At 36.8% G+C, this 18,308-nt stretch overlaps 1 protein-coding gene across 2 annotated transcripts; it reads right to left on the bottom strand.

The window, feature by feature from the left end:
• Nucleotides 1-1,263: 1,263 nt before the first annotated feature.
• LOC111501979 (uncharacterized) lies at nucleotides 1,264-13,909 on the bottom strand. 2 transcript variants are annotated; one of them, XM_074172334.1, is made up of 6 exons: nucleotides 13,636-13,909; nucleotides 13,423-13,577; nucleotides 13,239-13,367; nucleotides 13,126-13,181; nucleotides 12,866-13,073; nucleotides 1,264-1,828 (listed from the first exon to the last, which is right to left on the bottom strand). In XM_074172334.1, the coding sequence occupies exons 1-6, from the start codon at nucleotides 13,682-13,684 to the stop codon at nucleotides 1,613-1,615; spliced, it is 813 nt and encodes a 270-aa protein (XP_074028435.1). In that variant the 5' UTR covers nucleotides 13,685-13,909; the 3' UTR covers nucleotides 1,264-1,612. The 2 variants fall into 2 exon arrangements, with proteins under 2 accessions (XP_074028435.1, XP_074028434.1); XM_074172333.1 differs by having other exon boundaries at nucleotides 13,423-13,580.
• Between the last annotated feature and the right edge of the window lie 4,399 nt (nucleotides 13,910-18,308).

Consider the following 18,308-nt stretch of genomic DNA (forward strand, 5'->3'; position numbering starts at 1 on the left):
TTGTGCATTTTCTCCTTTCTTTGCATTTCAAACACGTCGGTCAGTTTTTCATTTCCATCCAAAGTTTCTTCTTTTGTGAACGAATCCAAGCATTGCCACAAACTTAATTGGTCGGTTCTTTGTGGTAAGGAGAGAGACAAAAATCCCAGAAAGGATCAAAGGTTATTGATGAGTGTCCACAGTGTGTGCATTTCTCGTGGATTTCAATTGACAAACGAAATTATCTACAATCTTAGAGTTATGCATCCTCAAATATGCATGACTTTTGGGCATTTTCGCTGTCGCTCAATTTTTCGTCAATCTTCGTTAAGATTGGTTTAGGTTTCTCATTAATTACATTAACGTCTTCGTCTAAACCTTCTAAAACCTAACGAAAGAACTCCTGGGCGTCTTGATGGGCATTACCTATGAATAGAGGAGCAAAACTTTAAATCTGATTTTTTAGGAGGCTGTATTTTCTACTCTATCAAATGAATCTTCTGACCACAAGTCCTTGATGACTTCTGCAAACGCTTTGATTAAAGCACCCTCCATACTAGAAATACTAGTATTGATATTTTTCATGAATTCATAATTTTTCAAATATTCCAATAAACATATCGTGTTTGATAAACATTGAATTACGCTGTTCATAAAACAGGTGTTACCAATATTTTTCAACCCATTTATTACTGGAAAATTCGAAATATCTTTGAAAACCATATCAGAATTTTGCTGAGAGAAAGTATTTTTTCCATTTGCTTTTTCAAATAATGAAAGTCCGAACTCTTAACATTTACCGTGAATACTTGTGCTGATAAAAAATGTTATTAAGTGTTCTACAAAATTAGTGACTTGTCAAATATCATTTTGAGTATAAACATTTTTTAAATTTATTTAAAGATAAGTCATTTAAAAATTTGGTAGTTGAGAATATTTACTTTATATTTGTAGGTTCCAAAAATTAGTGAAGGCGCATTTAACATTAATAGTGTTATAGTAACCTCAAAAAAAATATAATATTGATATTAGTAACACTTTCTGAGATTTTCCCTAGGTATATAATAGATTCTTCATGCATGTTCAAATACGTATTGCGGTTTTGCAAACCGTTCAGTGAAAATCTGACAATAAAACGTTTCTTAAATAGTTACCTAATATCATGGATTTTTATCAACTGTCAGTCAATTCCATTACATATAATTCAAACATAATTCAAATATTATATGTGAATTCTAAATATATGTGAAATATTTTAAAGGGAAATAAAGGCACTGCTGTATATCACTATTGATACTATCTATTTTCAACTTTTAAAAGTTGCTACTCATAACTTTCAAAATAAAAATTCTTGAAATATAAATAGACAGGGCGAGCATAAATATTGAATATTCAAGACTCAGATTCGTTGTTATTTCTTTGTAGTTTAGATTCTGTTTAATATCAAGCAATTTGCATTACTCATTAAACATAGAGATTAGGCAACGTAATACTATCATACTCTTCATAAAAAGGCATACTGACAGTGTTTCTAAAGTAGAAAAAAGTGTTATGATTAAATGCAAAGTATCTAGTGAGAGAGTATATTCGCTTGGATAATGATATTTTATGGTGTTATTTGATCCTTCTCTCTTCACTTCATATTTATATTGGAATAAACTGGACATAGGTTCGTGTCATCTAAATCAGAAACTATTTTTGATCGTTCCTCGAGCATCCAAGAATACTGTCCATCCTTTGTCGTTTTTTCTGGGCCATTGAGAGCATATTTCTTGATGAATTCTACTGCAACTGATGTGGAAACTTTTGACATTTCAAGGCGATGTCCCCAAGTTACTAATGCAAGAGGCTGAAAAATTGAATTTTCATTAATCACTTATTAAAATGAAAATATTTAATTCAATCATTTTGGATTAAAAGTATCTAACCAGAAAAAAATTAATGTGACTCATTCCCTGCTTTTATCCATTTGTCTAATGTTTGGAAAAATTGACAAAAATATCACAAAGACGTTGATTAATGGCAAGTATTTCAATACAGTGTAGTGTATTGAATTTGAAACAATTGAGAATTTATTTTATTAATGGCAGAACGGCTTTCAAGTCAATTAGCATACAAATACAAGGCAGGACAGAAAATATTAAATTCATTCAAGAATAAAGTATCTTTATTTCAAAAAGTACATGATATATTTCTTCAGTAACCTGAAATTTTATTTATCCAAAGTACCCACAATCAAATCATTTTGGCACAATATCTGACAAATTTGATGCGTGTTAATATAAATCACTTGGGTTTATATTTTTCAAGTTACCGTCAACTTGATCATCTTTATTGCAATAATTATTACCGGCATTCAAAAATTTTTCGCACATATGTTTTAACAAAGGGACAATGCTCTTTTAATGATGTGCATATGAAGAACTCTGAATTAGAGTAAAAAAATTATTTCAAATTTTAATGGAGATACTTCAAATAGAAAAGATCTTGAATAACTAAATCTAATAAAACTGTAGCACAACCTAGACAACTGATCAAACAGAAAAAATCATCGGAGTGTTTCAGTATTTTCACCCTCTCATTCTATGCATACGCTTATAGAAGTCATCTGAAGTAGATCACAATACCCTTGCAGGAACATTTCTGCAATGAAATGTTATGGAAGTTTCAAGCATTTAACCTTGGAACCACATAGAAAAATAGTATCCTAAATTATAGTTTGTTAATAAATTGAAATCTACAAATGAATTTTGGGTCATTTGCGTGATATTAATAAGAATGCGCTAAGCAGTAAGGAATGGAGGATCGGCACTCGTTGCAACTGCACATAAAGCAGTTATTGCCAAAATTTTCAGCCGAAGAAATATTTCAGTTTGTATGAAATATTAATAAGTTATATTATGAAATATAAAAATAAAAGTCTCAGACATTTTGATTTGTTTGAGATTATGTGTAAAAATTAAAATTTCCAAAAAATTATTTAGACCAGCTAAAATTTATAGAAAATATTTTAGAAAATAATCTTTATTGATACCACTCTGTCTAAACATTTACTCAAATAAATATCCATTTTTCAAACTCAAACTTTGTTATTTTTGAGTAATACCAACCGAGCAACCAGTAATAGGTAAAATCACTCGTTTCGCGGACTTGTTAAACCATGCTGATTGTTCTCATGGTATTATATCTGACTAAGAAATTGTATACCGAGTTTAGTTTTTTCAATTTTGGAAATGGCAGGAGTAGCCTACCGTTAAAAAGGTCTAGCCCATTTTTTGTCCCCTTTGAGATAGAAATTCGAAAACCTCCAATGAAAGTATCGTTTTATATTTTTATATCTAGCAAAAAGGCTCAGTATTTAGTTTACATTTCAAATGTTACGAACTACGAATGTACCATAAGAAGGCAGCTCCCTTGGCTGGTAGCTTGGCTGATTTTCGAGCCTAGCCTGGAATTCAAAAGTCGAGCCGAGCCATTTTAGATTTTTTAAATCGAGCTGAGCCAAACTTAAGTCAAAGCTCAGCTCAGTTTGAATGCATCCCTATCACTTACTGTTTTAACCGCTTCATTCACAAATGGATCATGATAACTTTTCAGTTATTTAGATGTACTTATCCCTGCTGTTTTTCTCCTCATGAATTGTTCTTTCAAGTACATTTATTTTAATCTGTCTTTTGGTCACAGGTCACAGCACTGTACCTTATTCCCATTAAGAAAATGTATTTTGGTTGCCAAACCTCTTATATGTAGAGTACTCAAAAAATTCACACACATGAAATGACTGAAAATTTTTGATTTACAATATTTTAAGGTTGTATTGTTGTATAATGATCTGAAAATTATTAAATATACTGCTGGTGATAAGTTTTTGTACTTGCCATCGTTCGAATTGAAGACGACTGGTGATAGAGGACCTGAGAAAATCAGAAGCCACCTTCAATCAGGGACGTGGAAGAGTTAGTAAGAGTCTACCAAGCAGACAGATGTCAATACACAACACCTGACCTAGGGGAGAACTGACACCAAACAAAGAGGTGAGCATTTACTACTGTTTATTCTTAAACGCATCTTTTTAGACATGAGATGTAGAAAAATAATATACAATAAGTACGAAATTTATAAATAACTGTGTTTAGAAATGGTATGTATCTGAGAAGTTTTTCGAATCATCGACATACAAACTTTGAAATCGGAGGGCTTCATACCTCAATCTTTTCTATTAAAACACCCGAAAAGCAAACTGGAAAGCCTATAAGGCAGATCTAGAGACTTGCTCAGACCAGATAAGTTTTGAAATAAGAGATTATACAGACTTAGAGTTGGCAGCAGACCGATTACTGGGAGCTATTATTTCTACCTACACGAATATTGTCCCATAGTCAGCCAGAGATCAAACAGGAATGTTCCCTGGTGGAATGAAGATCTGGCAAGGATGAAACAACAAATTAGAAAAACATTTAAGAGTGCAGGGAAATCAGGTATACGGAATAAATTTTAAAGGTCCCCAACTGAATAAGAAAAGCCTTGAAAAAATCTAAAAGAGACTCGTGCAGAAGGCAATGCGAGAAGGTCAACCAGTCTCAAGTACGTGCCACACACCAAATACCAGAAACTACACAAAAAAAGAAGAGACTATGAGAGAGCTTATCTCTGGGTGCACTTACCCGGGTTGGAAATTACAAATCTAACACTGGAGTTTTCGGTAAATTCAGAAGTGGATGCCCTCAGAAAGGCATCTAGGGAGGATTAGCTGGTGGTAAAGAAAGTTGTAGATTTAGAGAAAATTAAATGGTCTATAATAATAATACTTTATTTCCGTGTAGACAATATACATTGTATAGGAATAGTCAATAAAAGAAATAAAAATAAAGATAAAAACATAGTATAAGAAACATACAAGTTGAAACAACACCTTAAAACTAAAATAATACCCTACTTATCTAATCTAAAAAATTTATTCAAAGAATAAAAACATTGTTCAATTAGAAAACTCTTTAAATTTCTCTCAAACATCACATAATTATGTTCTTCCCTTAAATGATCGGGCAGTTTGTTGAATATTTTTATTCCAATGTATTCTGGTGCAAATGAAGTTATTCTTAGTCTTGCATATGGCACATGAAATCTATTTTTTGTTCTAGTGTCATAGTGATGAACATTTTTATTCATTTTGAAATGTGTTTTGTTTTTGAATATGTAGCTGCATATTTCAAATATATAAACAGATGTGAGTGTTATGATGTGATAATTTTTGAAAATTTGTCTGCAAGATTATCTCCTTGAGACATTCGCAATACACCGTATAATGCGTTTTTGAGCAATGAATACGTCATGAGTCATGGATGACCCACCCCAGAAGCAGACACCATACCTCAGTCTTGAATCAACTTGAGCATAATAAATGCTCATTAGTTGAGTGGTAGTTAAAACTGTCCGCAGATTCATAAATAAAAATTTCATTGAATTAAGCTTAGAAATTAGATGCTGGCAATGAGCATTCCAGTTCAAGTTTTCATCAAGAAGAATACCCAGGAATTTAACACTTTTATTCGATTTTGAGTATGTCACATTATCAACACTGAAACTGAAGTCTTCCATCCTATTTTGTCTATTATGAAAACGAATAATATTTGTTTTATCCGAATTAAAAAATAAATCATGATAATTGAAAAATTCTGATATATGTTCAACTGCAGAAGCACATTTGTCTTTCAATATTTCATCATCTGATGCCGAGATGATCATAGAAATGTCGTCGGCATAAGCTGTATAATGAACTTCAGAAACAACAGAGTCTATATTGTTTACATATAGAATAAAAAGGATTGGGCCCGGAATGGACCCTTGAGGTACTCCCATATCTACACTGAAAGGCTCAGAATTTATTCTCTGGATTTCATTTTTGACCGTACACTGGAGAGATACATATTGTCTTCTACCTTCAAGGAATGAGGATATCCAGTTGAGAGATGCACCTCTTAGTCCATATCTTTCCAATTTCAGTAAAAGTTTTTGATGATTGACGCAGTCGAATGCCCGACTCAAATCACAGAATATCGCTGCCGGGCATTCACCTGCCTCAATATATCTAATTACCTCATTATATAATGAAAAAATGGCAGTATTAGTTGATTTTTCTGCACGAAAGCCATGCTGCGTGTTTGTTAATATTTTGTGAAGATTCAAAAATGAAGTAAGTCGATCCAAAAATGCATATTCGAATATCTTTGATAGTCCATATGGTACTGTTACTGGACGATAATTTTCCATTAAGTTCGGGTTGTTTTTCTTGAAAATGGGAGTTACTTTTCCGATTTTCATTTCTTGCGGAAAGACACCTTTTACAAATGACAGATTAATCAGATATGTTAATGGTTTTATTATCGTTGGAAGAATTCTTTTCCAAATGTACATGGGAATATCATCTGCTCCAGAGGATTTCTTATTTTTTAATTTATTCCCTAATAAGGATAATAGTTCAGTTTCAGTAAATGGTTTCAAGAACATTGTGAACACATTAAAAAAGTTTTCCTTGAAATTTGTATGTGGAGCTTTATTAACTGATATTTGATTGACCAAACTGAGGGGGGCCTCTATAAAAAATTTGTTGAGTTCAGATGCTACAGTATGTTGATCTTCTACCATAGAATCATCAACTTTAAGAGAAATATTCTTTCTTTTGCAGTTTTTATTTGTGAGATTAGACACAACATTCCATGAGGCACGCATTGTGTTTGGAGAATTGAATATAACACCTTGATAATATTTTTTCTTCTTTTCTTTCATTAAACTGTAATGTGTTCTTTTAGCTTTCCTATAAATAGGTGCAAAAGAGGGAAAAGCAGCCTTCAAGGCAAAAAGATTTTTCAAAGCTTGACTTGAATGTTTTACTTCGGTATCAACCCATTTTTTCTCAACAACTTTTCAGATTATGATCAGAAATTTCATTATCGAAGACACCGCATGAGCCATTATTGCGAAAATTTAAGAAAATTTGGTCAAGTATAGTAGAAGAGGTATCTGCCACTCGAGTAGGCCATCCCACAACTGGAATTAGATTGTATGATGATAAGAGAGTACATAATAATTTAAAAGGATGATATTAATGTTAGGTTTGTATAAAAAATCAAGAACTTCTGTTATCTTATCAAGAAACATATTGACAGATCCACACGGGGATCTGTAACAATTTAAAACAATGGTTTTACATTTGGTCGTTTTAAAAGATGCAGCGCATATTTCAAAGTGCTGTTCAATGCAAAATTTGGATAAATCTATGAAATTCATCTGTAAATCATTACGGGCCCATATACTAACCCCTCCACATTTCAAAGTTGATCTACAATAGGAGCTTACTACCCGGTAACCCTCAATATGCAACGAGTGCAGATGGTCTGATTCAATTCCGATTTCAACCAAGCACAAAAAATACAAACTTTTGAAGTTACAGAGTATATCACTATATAATGAATTGATTTTGTCATTATTCAATGTATTTACGTTGAGTAAAATAAAATTTGGATTAAAATTTATGTCATTGCTGCATTCACCTGGCGTTTCCATAAAAAACGGCTAATACATGCACCAAAAGGCCAAACTTCAGGATTCATAGATGTTTTAAAGTTGTTCTCATGGATTGTGACTTTGAAGGATGAATAAAGAGTTGGGAATCTTGATTTCAGTTCCTCGCATTTCACTTCTGGAAAATGTTTCACTAATGACCTTGTTAAGTCCTCAGATGATGTTTGTGGATCCAATCTACAAACATGAAGACTGACATACTTAGGGACTCCTTTGACAGTTTCTTGATTTTTCCCTATTATACAGGCTCGCTTACGTCTTTTCTTCACTACTTCATTCCAACCTTTATTTTTGGGTGGAGCTGCAGAGTTATCATCATTTTCCAAATCAATATATTCCTTCAGTTTCAATCTATGTTCTGCTTGAGTCACAGCCAACCGAACATCATTTTCGTTAACAATCTTTGAGCTAGAATTACTACATTCTCCTTGCTCTATCATGTTGACATCACATATCTTCTTTTCACCAGATTTTTCCAGGTGAGTTTTATTCTGTGGAGCTTTACTTCCTTGTGTATTATTTGTATTATTATTATTCCTATTAGTCTGCTCAGGTGAAATAATTTTTTGTGGGATCGCCTTATCTTTGAGTGTTTGTGGATTGTTTATATTTGGTTTTTGCAGGATTAAGTTTTTGTCTGTTAGTGCCTTGACTTTTTCATTCAACAGATGTTTATTTTCTAACAAAATTGCATATTTTTCGTCTTTCTCAAAAATTATGGATTGTAATAAATCAATTTCTCTTTTGAAATGTTTGATAATTTCTTCATTGATAACTTTAAAATATTCTGACTCTGATGACTTACTGGATTTTAGTACAGAGGGAGTACCACCCATTTGATTATTTACATCACCTTGACAGCATATAATCCGTGTTTCATCGATTATCTCATAGTTTTTCACACGTTCTAGGCAACTTCTATGATAAACATTTCCACACGTAATACACACGGCGATTTTTACTTTTTGTTTCACACAGCATTTAAATGATTTTTCGGAGAGCTCGTCACCCAACTTGTCACCGGCAGCCATATTGGCGTAAAATCATTCCAACAAAATCGACCAAGGTAACATTCCCCAAGAGGACCAAGATGGAAACCCAAAACCTGTAAAACTTCGAGGTGAAGAGATACATCTGTCAGGGGATGTCAAATATCTGGGAGAGACTCTAGATCCCAGACTGATATAAAACCAACATATAGAAAATGTGAAAAGAAAGGCGAAGGTAGCACTGATGCGGTTGCTGTATTTCTCGATATTGAAGGAGCATTTGACAATGCACTACCTAAATCTATAGGATCGTCTCTGGCTACGAAAGGAATAGAATCGACCATAACTGGCTGGATCTATGCTATGCTGGTTAACAGAACTGCAACAACGACTCTTCAAGGCGAGGCCTTTAGGTTCGGAGACACCAGAGGCTGCCCTCAAGGTGAGGTACTATCTCCTCTTCAGTGATCGCTGTTGGATAGTCTGCTTGATGCCCTCGACAGAAGAAACGTAGATCTGCAAGCATATGCAGATGTCCTTGTCATCTTGGCAAGATCCAAGTCGGAAAGAGTAGTTTGTAATATCCTCCAAAGCACGATGGACGTTGTTCACAGTTGGTGCCTGAGAGAGTAGATGTCTGTCAACCCCAGCAAAACTGTGATAATCCCTTTCACCAGGAGGAGAAAATTGGACGATCTAACGCCACTTTCCCTCAATGGTGAGGTCATTCCATTTGGAACGGAGGTGAAATATCTTGGCATTGTCCTTGATAGAAAACTCAACGGGAACGCTGACTTGGGAAAAGTTTTACACAAAGCCCTATAGACATGTCGAAGGATTTGTGGTAAAACTTGGGGTTTAGGTCCCATTTATGGATTATGGATTTATGCGATGATTGTCAGATCAATGATCACTTATGGTGCAATTGCCTAGTGGCCGAAGGCTTTACAGAAAACGGCCCAGGCAAAGGTCTCTGGCTTACAGAGACAGGCTTGTCTGGCCATCAGTACTACACCGACAGCGGCCATGGAGATCCTTCTGGATCTACCCCCTCTCCACATTTTCTGGAGAAAGGGGCTAGATGGACTGCATACAGACTTGTGCACATTACCAATTGCACAAATCAATCTAATGCAGAGTGCCAGACTGTTGCTTGAAATTGGAAGTCACAGCATTCTGAAAATGACCTCCGACTTTAGCCTCCAACTGTCAACTACAAACTGCCTTATAAAGTACTGTTCCCAAGCAGAGGATTGAATCCTCCGGGAGAAGGAAATATTAGGAGCAGATAGTTGTTGGTTCACAGATGGATCAAAAACACCTTCCGGTTCTGGTGCAGGTGTTTTCAGTCGCAGACGCAGGACAGAGATATAAACCTGCCTAGGAACCTATGCGACTGTATTTCAAGCGGAAATTTACGCTATTGAATTGTGTGCGGAGAAATTGGAAGAATCCAACCTCATACATAAGTCAATAAAAATATTCTCGGACAGTCAACCGGCGTTGGAAGCTCTTGGCCCCTACCGAGCAACGTCTAAATCGGTATCGAATTGCCAAAAACGACTCTCCTCGATAGGAAGACTTAACAAATTGACTCTGGTCTGGATTCCTGGCCATACTGGCCTGGAAGGCAATGAGGCTGCTGACTCCTTTGCAAAGGGGGGTGCTGCAAGCAGCTTCATTGGACCAGAACGTGTCATTGATTCGCTTTAGGTTTTGCCAAACAAACATTGAACACCTGGATGGCAAGAAGATATATGGACTTCTGGCAGAACCTTCCAGGATTGGCTCACTCCAAGGCGTTTATTCACCCTTCAAAACTTGATACCAAACAGTTGTTGGACTACAGCAGGGATGAGCTACGATGTCTAACAGGCCTTCTCACAGGTCACTGTCATTTGAATAATCATATGCGAGACTCGGACTGTCGGAAGATAGTGTGTGTCGCCTCTGTTTGGAAAATGATGGAACAGCAGAGCACATACTTTGTGCTCACAAGTTGTTTTTTGTTTTAATCGTTCTGGATCGTGCTGCTACCTGTGGACCATAATATGAACTCTTTGGAAGTGTGCCATATCCCCATATCCATTTTCAAAATGAATAATAGCTTTCTCAGGCATGTTTAAGCATGAGTATGCGAGTATTAACACCCCAGGTATCTATTGTATGGTGAAACATGTGTTGCGGTTTTGTGAACTGGTTGAGAAAATCTCACAAAAAAGTGTTACTTGAATATGTTTATGTTTGACTTATTCTAATTTAACCTTTATTTTCTCAAAAAATTGATTTTGTAGCATAGCCCCTTCTTTCACTGAGGCACTCAATTTTTTGCTCCTCCTTTGAATTAACTATTTGGGTGGCTACCTCAACATATATGGTAGAGACGAAAATGTTTTTTTGGAATAATTTTTAGAGTGTGAAAGAGACAGAAATATTTTGAAAATTGTCTACCCATCGCCGCCTTCCCATGAGTTGTTTTTTTTTAATATCAGTGGGTCCATTGGAGAGACAGAAGTATATTGAGAATTTCAGGCTCTTATTTCCATCCATCGCCGACTTTCCATGGTAGTCTGAGGTATTCACCAAATATTAAATTCGAAGGAGGAGCATACATTTTTCAATATCGTGAAGAAGAAGTCTAAAATTATGAAAAGTAAAAATTTTCCAAAAGATGAAGGAATCAGATTTATTTTGCCAGCTCAACAGTAAAGTTAGCAGAACCCACTGATTTTTTTAACAGGGGTGAATGATCAGTCATACCTAGAACATGCTTGGCAAAAACACCTGGAATACAGATGGGTGAAAAACAGAACATGGTGCAGGAGCTGGAATTTACTGTGCAATGTGAAATTTACATTTCAGTTACCCACTTGGTCAATACACATCAGTCTTTCAGGTTGAAGTGTATGCAATGTTGAAATATTTGAAGAACAATAATTTTGAGACCTCAATTAAATTAGCAGATCAATATTTTCACTAAAAGACTGCACTTGGGGCACTGATGAACCCAAATATGACATCGAGACTGGTCTGGGATTGCCGTGAAGAACTAAGATACTGGCATATTAGAATAGACTGATAGAGTACCAGGACACTCAGTCAGATATCACACGCAACAAAAAAGCTGACCAGAATCAACTCCATATGTAGGCCCTGAACCAGCTGTAGAGGACCAAAATCCTTGGTACAGAACCAGATTGGAAAGTAGGTGTCAAAGAAACATAAAGAGCACTGAGAAAATATTTCTGGAAACATAAATGGGAATACTTTAATAAAACAACTGTCCCAGAAGAGAATTGAAGAACTGCTTCAACAAAGCATGGATCGACCCAGGATAATTACAGGACTTATTAGTGGACAATGTCCATTGAGAGGACACCTGATCAAGATAGAGATGTATAACAAAGACATTAGCTGCAGGCAATTCAACAAAGGGACAGAGACAGCTTTTCATTTTTTTTTTGAGAATGTGAGGAGCTGGATGGCAGTATCCAAACAATTTATGATCTAAGTTATGTAATTATGACAAACATCCAACAAGGAACCTTTACAAATTAGTACAGGGTGCAAGATTGTTGGAATTAAAAAGAAGGGGAAAATGTGATTAGTCCATGAGGCTATGGTGTGGTCCCAAGTAGCACAAAAAAAAGGTCAATGGCGAAAATGTTTCAGATGAGACAAAGAGAGGCATTTGAACTGGACTGTCAAATGTAAAGTATGGTCATACCAAGTCTGATACCTGGGGCGCAGCAGAGTTATAAGAATCCATAGGATAAAATAGTAAGGAAGTTAGGACCGATGTCAATAGTAACAACCACCTCATTTTGATAATGTTACCAAATCCTGATTACAATAGAATTGCTCTGAAGATATAGCGGGTAATAGGTTTACATCATTTCATTGTTTAAGTCACCAGAAATAGAAAAGAGGTCGTTTTACATGCCTACTAAAACATTCGTCAACACCTTTGAAAAACTTGGAACCACTCTCCACAGAATTAGAAAGTTATCCGATTTGTGCAGGAACTGATATCTGTGCAAAGAATAATCGTTTCCAGAACATGTTTAGTTTAGCTTCCCTTTATGAACTATCCTGCGTTATGGAGGAAATGATCAAAATACTCAAATAGCTGATATATTTCATATTATAATGCCCCAAATGTTGGACTATATCTTTTTAACATGCATAGATGAATTCTGCACATGATTTGTCACTTGCACACCAATTTTTTCTCAAGAAACTAGATAAGAATAAATTAGTTACTACAGAGAATTGCTATCAGTAATTAATGTGCTGAATAAGGAAAATTAACTCACTCTATCATATGACAGTTCACTATGAGGGGTAATAACATGTTTGTAGAGGCACGATTTAACTATACTCTTGAGTAATTTCACTTGATTCTTATTAGCACATGGATGATACAACATAACAACCGCCCCGTGTTCCAAATTATGAATCCAACGTTGTTTGGGAACAAATGTATATTCCCCATATACAGCCCACAATGGCCGATGTGTTCCGCTACAGAAAATAAAAATTAGTAACACGGTTAAATACCTGAAGAAATACTTACAAAGTAGGAATTGATTCAGTGTATTCAATCGATTCATTCATACATTTATGAGCAGCCTAAAAATATTAATGATGTATGCTTCAAATATATATAGTAAATAATAAGTAACTTACACTATATGCTGCCGGAATATGTTCGACAGTATGAATGGGATGAACAATACTTTGTGGTAGGAAAAGCTTTTTATCATCAAGACAGGTAAAATTTGCTTTGTTCATGAACCAGTCAATGGCTAAATTTGTCTGAAATTTCAAATCCTTAGTACATTATATCAAAGGACTAATAAAACCCTTTTACTTTAGCATCATCACAGCTGCTATCTTCCTTTCCCATTATTATACCGTGATCATGTGAATGTGATTTTTTAGAGAGAACTAATGGATTTTGATCTGTTTCGCTAGCGGAATGAGGAAACCACCTTCCGGCCCAATATTCATTGTTGTATTGAGGAACTCCTAAAATCAAGAAAGTTTTAAAATGCCCTATCTCTCCTCTGATATGTTAACTCACCGTGAGTGTTCACAAGAATTGTACAAAGTAAAACTATATTTTTGAACATTAGGAGAAAAGGAGCAACCAATATAACTAAAAGTATGAAATGAGTAAAGGTGAAATTATAAAAACATCGAGAGATATCTTTAACAGCAATGGCCGTCCTTCCTTGAATATTTTATTTTTTTATTTGTATCATAGACTTGATAATATTAAAATCAAGCTTAAGATTTGTATAACTTTTCCAAGAATATCCGGTTTATGATGCAAATCAGCTGAATGAAGTTGTCAGTTGTAACACAGAACACCCTATCTATAGATAGGGTGTTCTGTGGTTGTAATCTGTAGTCAGCTGATTCGGTAAAGGTCGAATCACAGTAGAAAAAGCACAGTATAGCTTAAACTGTGCTAAAAAAAACCATGAACGTCTCACGACAGTTGTGACTTGGCTCCCGTGGACGTTGCTTGAAAACGGAAAAATTTTAACCTCACTTTTTATAATGATCTTGTTCAGTTTTTCATCAATTGAAATTCACCGAATAATCTTAATAATTGTCAAATGATGTCATTGGTTAATTTACGATGATCCGACGAAGATTATTTCAGGAGAAAAAAGGAACAATAACTGGTTTTGACAAGTGACAGAACGTTTGGCCATAGGCCAAAACATATTCTCACAGATTTATTTTCCATCGCATCAGAGGAAAATAAAATTTTCAAATTCAAACTTCTGCGTCTACTACTAGTGGCTGTTGACAATTAAGAGGAATTCATCAGATTTGTCGGCTTTGGTTTCGATCACAGAATTCAATAATTACATTGAGATAAATATCTTGACAGTTTCCTGCAATTTTCATTTACTACCTTAGATATCTATCTGAGCGCTGTACTATACATTAGATGTGCTGTTGATAAATAGACGGCAGTTGGCACAATCAAAACAATTTTTGTTAATTAACATTTATTTATTTGAATTTATATTATAATCCACGTGTTGTGTCGCTAGTGAAATGTTTTTTTTTTGTGTGTGTTTGGTTTGTAATACAAAATTTTCATCTATTCGGGGTAGGGGTGGTTAAAATCTTTAAGATATTTGTATATTGTCATTTTGTAATCGGCACAAATCCGAATATATTTACCATTTGCCTTCATAACAGGCACTAATGGCGTTCCTCAATTAGAATTGTCCTCATTCTCAGTTACACCTTCTTTTTATAATTTTTTCAATTCTGTCTCCACCTTTTTTCGGAAAAGCAAATGGAACCGGATGAGGCTTGTAACAAATTGGTTTAACATTTTCTTCTATCTCTAGGCTAATACGTTCCTTGTTATATGTACCTAGCTCTTGAGAATAAAACGCATCTAGCGCCGCGGTGGTGAGCGCTGAACTAATTCAATTAGACGACTGCTTTTGTATCAGCTGTAGTGTTGAACGTTTTGAGCGCCTCAAATATTCAAATAAAAAGATAGCAGACGTTATTCAGTCAAAGAGCTAGCTGTTTGATTGAACGGCTGTTTTAACTATTTGGCTGCGACAATGTACCTTTCAATAAATACACAGTTTTTTTACATTTAATCAAGATCTTTTTTCTTACTAAAGGAGTAACAAATTTTGACATCTGATGAAAGAATATATTTCAGTGGTTTCCGCTGCTTTTTAGTAGTTTTGCTATTACTTACCTTTCTGACCAACAATTTCGGTCGATCAAATTTCAACTTTTTTTTTTTGACCAATTTGTAAACGTTAAATAACTTTTACATTGATCATCTATTGATCAAATTCTACCATAAAAGATTTTTCCAATAAATAATTGAAATAATAAAATAAAATAAAATAATAATTGAAAATTCAAAATTCACTATTGATAAAACAGTTTCTTTTTTCATTCATCGGAGAGCAGTTGATTAGACATCCACTGTGGCGTATTGAGATTTGTCCCCACCAGGTATAATTTATCTATACTTATAAATGCGAAAATCACTCTTGAAAGGGTAAGGGAGCCAGGCTCTAACCTGAATCAAATGAGGACGACTAGCTCGGCTCAACACTCAAAACTTCCGCCAGGCAGCCAGCCCCTTCAGGAAGACCTACGGGGTCTTGACGCGTCCAGGAAGGGGTCAGCTTTGCTAAGGCTGCATCGAAAGGTGCAGCAGTACTGCAAGGCCCGTCCCTTCTCAATCTGAACCTTCACCTCAGACGCAGGGGGTTTAAGACATCTGTGCCGCATTGGACCAGATGAAAAAATTGTTCGTACAATTCCTCGTGCTACAGATAATGTTCACGGTGAATACCGAGGTGATAACCGAAACTGCCAATGTCTAGACAACCAACGTTGCCTAGATCTCTGAAGCTGAAGATAGTCTTTTGGAATGCAAATGGCATTCGTTCCAAAAGACAAGATTTCGAGAACTTTTTAATTGAACACAATATCGATGTGGCTCTTGTTCAAGAGACACATCTGAGAAACGACTCGGTTGTCATTCCAAACTACAGATTCTTTCACAGAGAACGTGTTGGACGTGCTGGAGGGGGAGTTGGCATTTTTGCCAAACGATCCCTTCAGTGTGTCCAATACGGCATCCGATTACACGGAACTGAGGCCGTGGGTGTCGAAATTCGACTGAGCAGGGGTTGTCACAGACTAATCTCGATTTACAACCCTCCAAACAATTTTTTACTCCCAGAGTCACTGAATGAACTGCTCATGGGAAGCAACATTCCGACAATTGCTGCTGGCGACTTCAACGACAAGTACTGACTATGGAGCAGAGCCACAAATCGAAACGGCTAAGCACTCTATGCGCATGTCGACAGGCATGAATATCTTGTGCTGGTTCCAGATGACAAGCAAAATTTACCTTCTCTCGGAACTGGATTCCGATCATAATCCAGTGATGAACTTCCTTCTCCTGATTATCGCATGAGATCTTCGACGGATTGGGACATCTTTATAGCCCATCTCAGAGAGTTTCGCGAGCCTCCCGAGGCACCCTGCTTTCCCAACGAACTTGACGCGGCTGTTGAACGTTTCGAGCTATCGGTGAATGATGCGTTCCGAGCGGCCATCACCTTCAGGGAGGAGTGTCCGGTGAAGCGCTATAATGAGTTTTCCCCTCGAATCAAAGCCTTGATACGAGAAAAAAATCGCCTGAGAATGCTCTATCAGCGAACCCTTTTCCCAAGGGATAAAATTGCGGCAAGCAAGATGGCCAATAAAGTCAAGCAGGCCATCATTGATCACCGGAACGAAAGGTGGGAGGAGCTCTTGGAATCCTTTGAGCCTTGGGATGACGAGCTATGGCGAGTCACCCGCAGACTCAAGGTGGAGAAGATTGCTTCCTCACCTATTCACGGAGAGCACGGGATTGCTACTCCCCCGCCGACAAAGCGTTGGCTTTTACCGACTCGATGGAACGTCAGTTCCAACTTAACGTTGACGACAACGATTGCGATATGCTGCTGGAAAATCGGGTTCACCGCATCCTCAGGAAAGATGATGATGATAACATACGCCCGGCTTCTGTGGAAGAGTTGAAGGATTATATCAAGGCCGCAAAGGCCAAGAAGGCTCCGGGAGCCGATTCGATAACTAATAGGTTGTTGAAGAGGCTCCCAGACAACTGCGCCGAGAACCATCTTAACATAATAAACTGTTGATTGGATCTCAGAAACTTGCCCAGAAGGTGGAGGCATGTGATTGTCATCATGCTCCCGAAACAGGGTCAGAATCCGCTGTTCCAACAGAACTATCGCCCGATCAGTTTGCTTTCGTCGGCGGCTAAGCTGACTGAGTCGTTCTGCAAAGGCTCAACGAAGAAGTTGAGGACCGAAATGTTCTGCCTAACGAACAATTCGGATTCAGGAGATACCACTCCACCGAGTTGCAGGCTCTGAGCCTGGTCGAAAATACCATTCAAGAACTAAACAATAACCAAAAAGTTCACGTTGTCCTTTTAGACATCTCGAAGGCCTTCGACCATGTTTGGCATGAAGCTCTTCTACACAAACTAGACGCGTTCGACCTGCCTCGGGGACTGATCCGGTGGATTGGGTCTTTCCTGAAAGACAGAACATTTCAGGTCAGAGTAGACGGCTCTCTGTATGACAACAGAGAGATCCTCGCTGGGGTGCCAGAGGAAGCTGTGCTCTCTCCCACTCTCTTCACTCGCTCTACACCAGCGGCCTCCTGAGGTCCGAGCGTGTGAAGGTGTCTCTCGTCTATATGCAACGTGCATTGGATGACCTCGAGCGCCGATACCTCGAGTGGAAGATCCGAGTGAACCCAGAAAAAACTCAGGCGATAGCCATGAAAAGAACGATATCTTCTCCGGCTAGGAAAGTGAGGGTCTCTGGAAGGGAGATCAATTGGCAAGCGCGGGTAAAGTACCTCGGCCTTGTAATAGACCGCAGGCTCACCTGTAACCCGCACATTATATCAGTTAAAACAAAGATCGGGGGCCGGATAGCTAGTCTGTACCCTCTGATCAATAGAAGATCTAAAATGGCATCAAAAATAATATTACCATCTACAACATGATGTTCAAGCCTGTCATCATGTATGCTTCAGGCGTCTGGGGACAAGCGGCTCCGTCCAATATCTCCATTCTGGAGAGATTGCAAAACAATTTAATAAGGATGATTGTGAATGCTCCTTGGTTCGCGCGGAAAGGAGCCATCCGCAGAGATTTGC

The sequence above is a fragment of the Leptinotarsa decemlineata genome, unplaced genomic scaffold (assembly GCF_025532065.1).
Source record: "Leptinotarsa decemlineata unplaced genomic scaffold, Ldec_3_MD MMD2_tig00000090_RagTag_RagTag, whole genome shotgun sequence".
Taxonomy (NCBI): domain Eukaryota; kingdom Metazoa; phylum Arthropoda; class Insecta; order Coleoptera; family Chrysomelidae; genus Leptinotarsa; species Leptinotarsa decemlineata.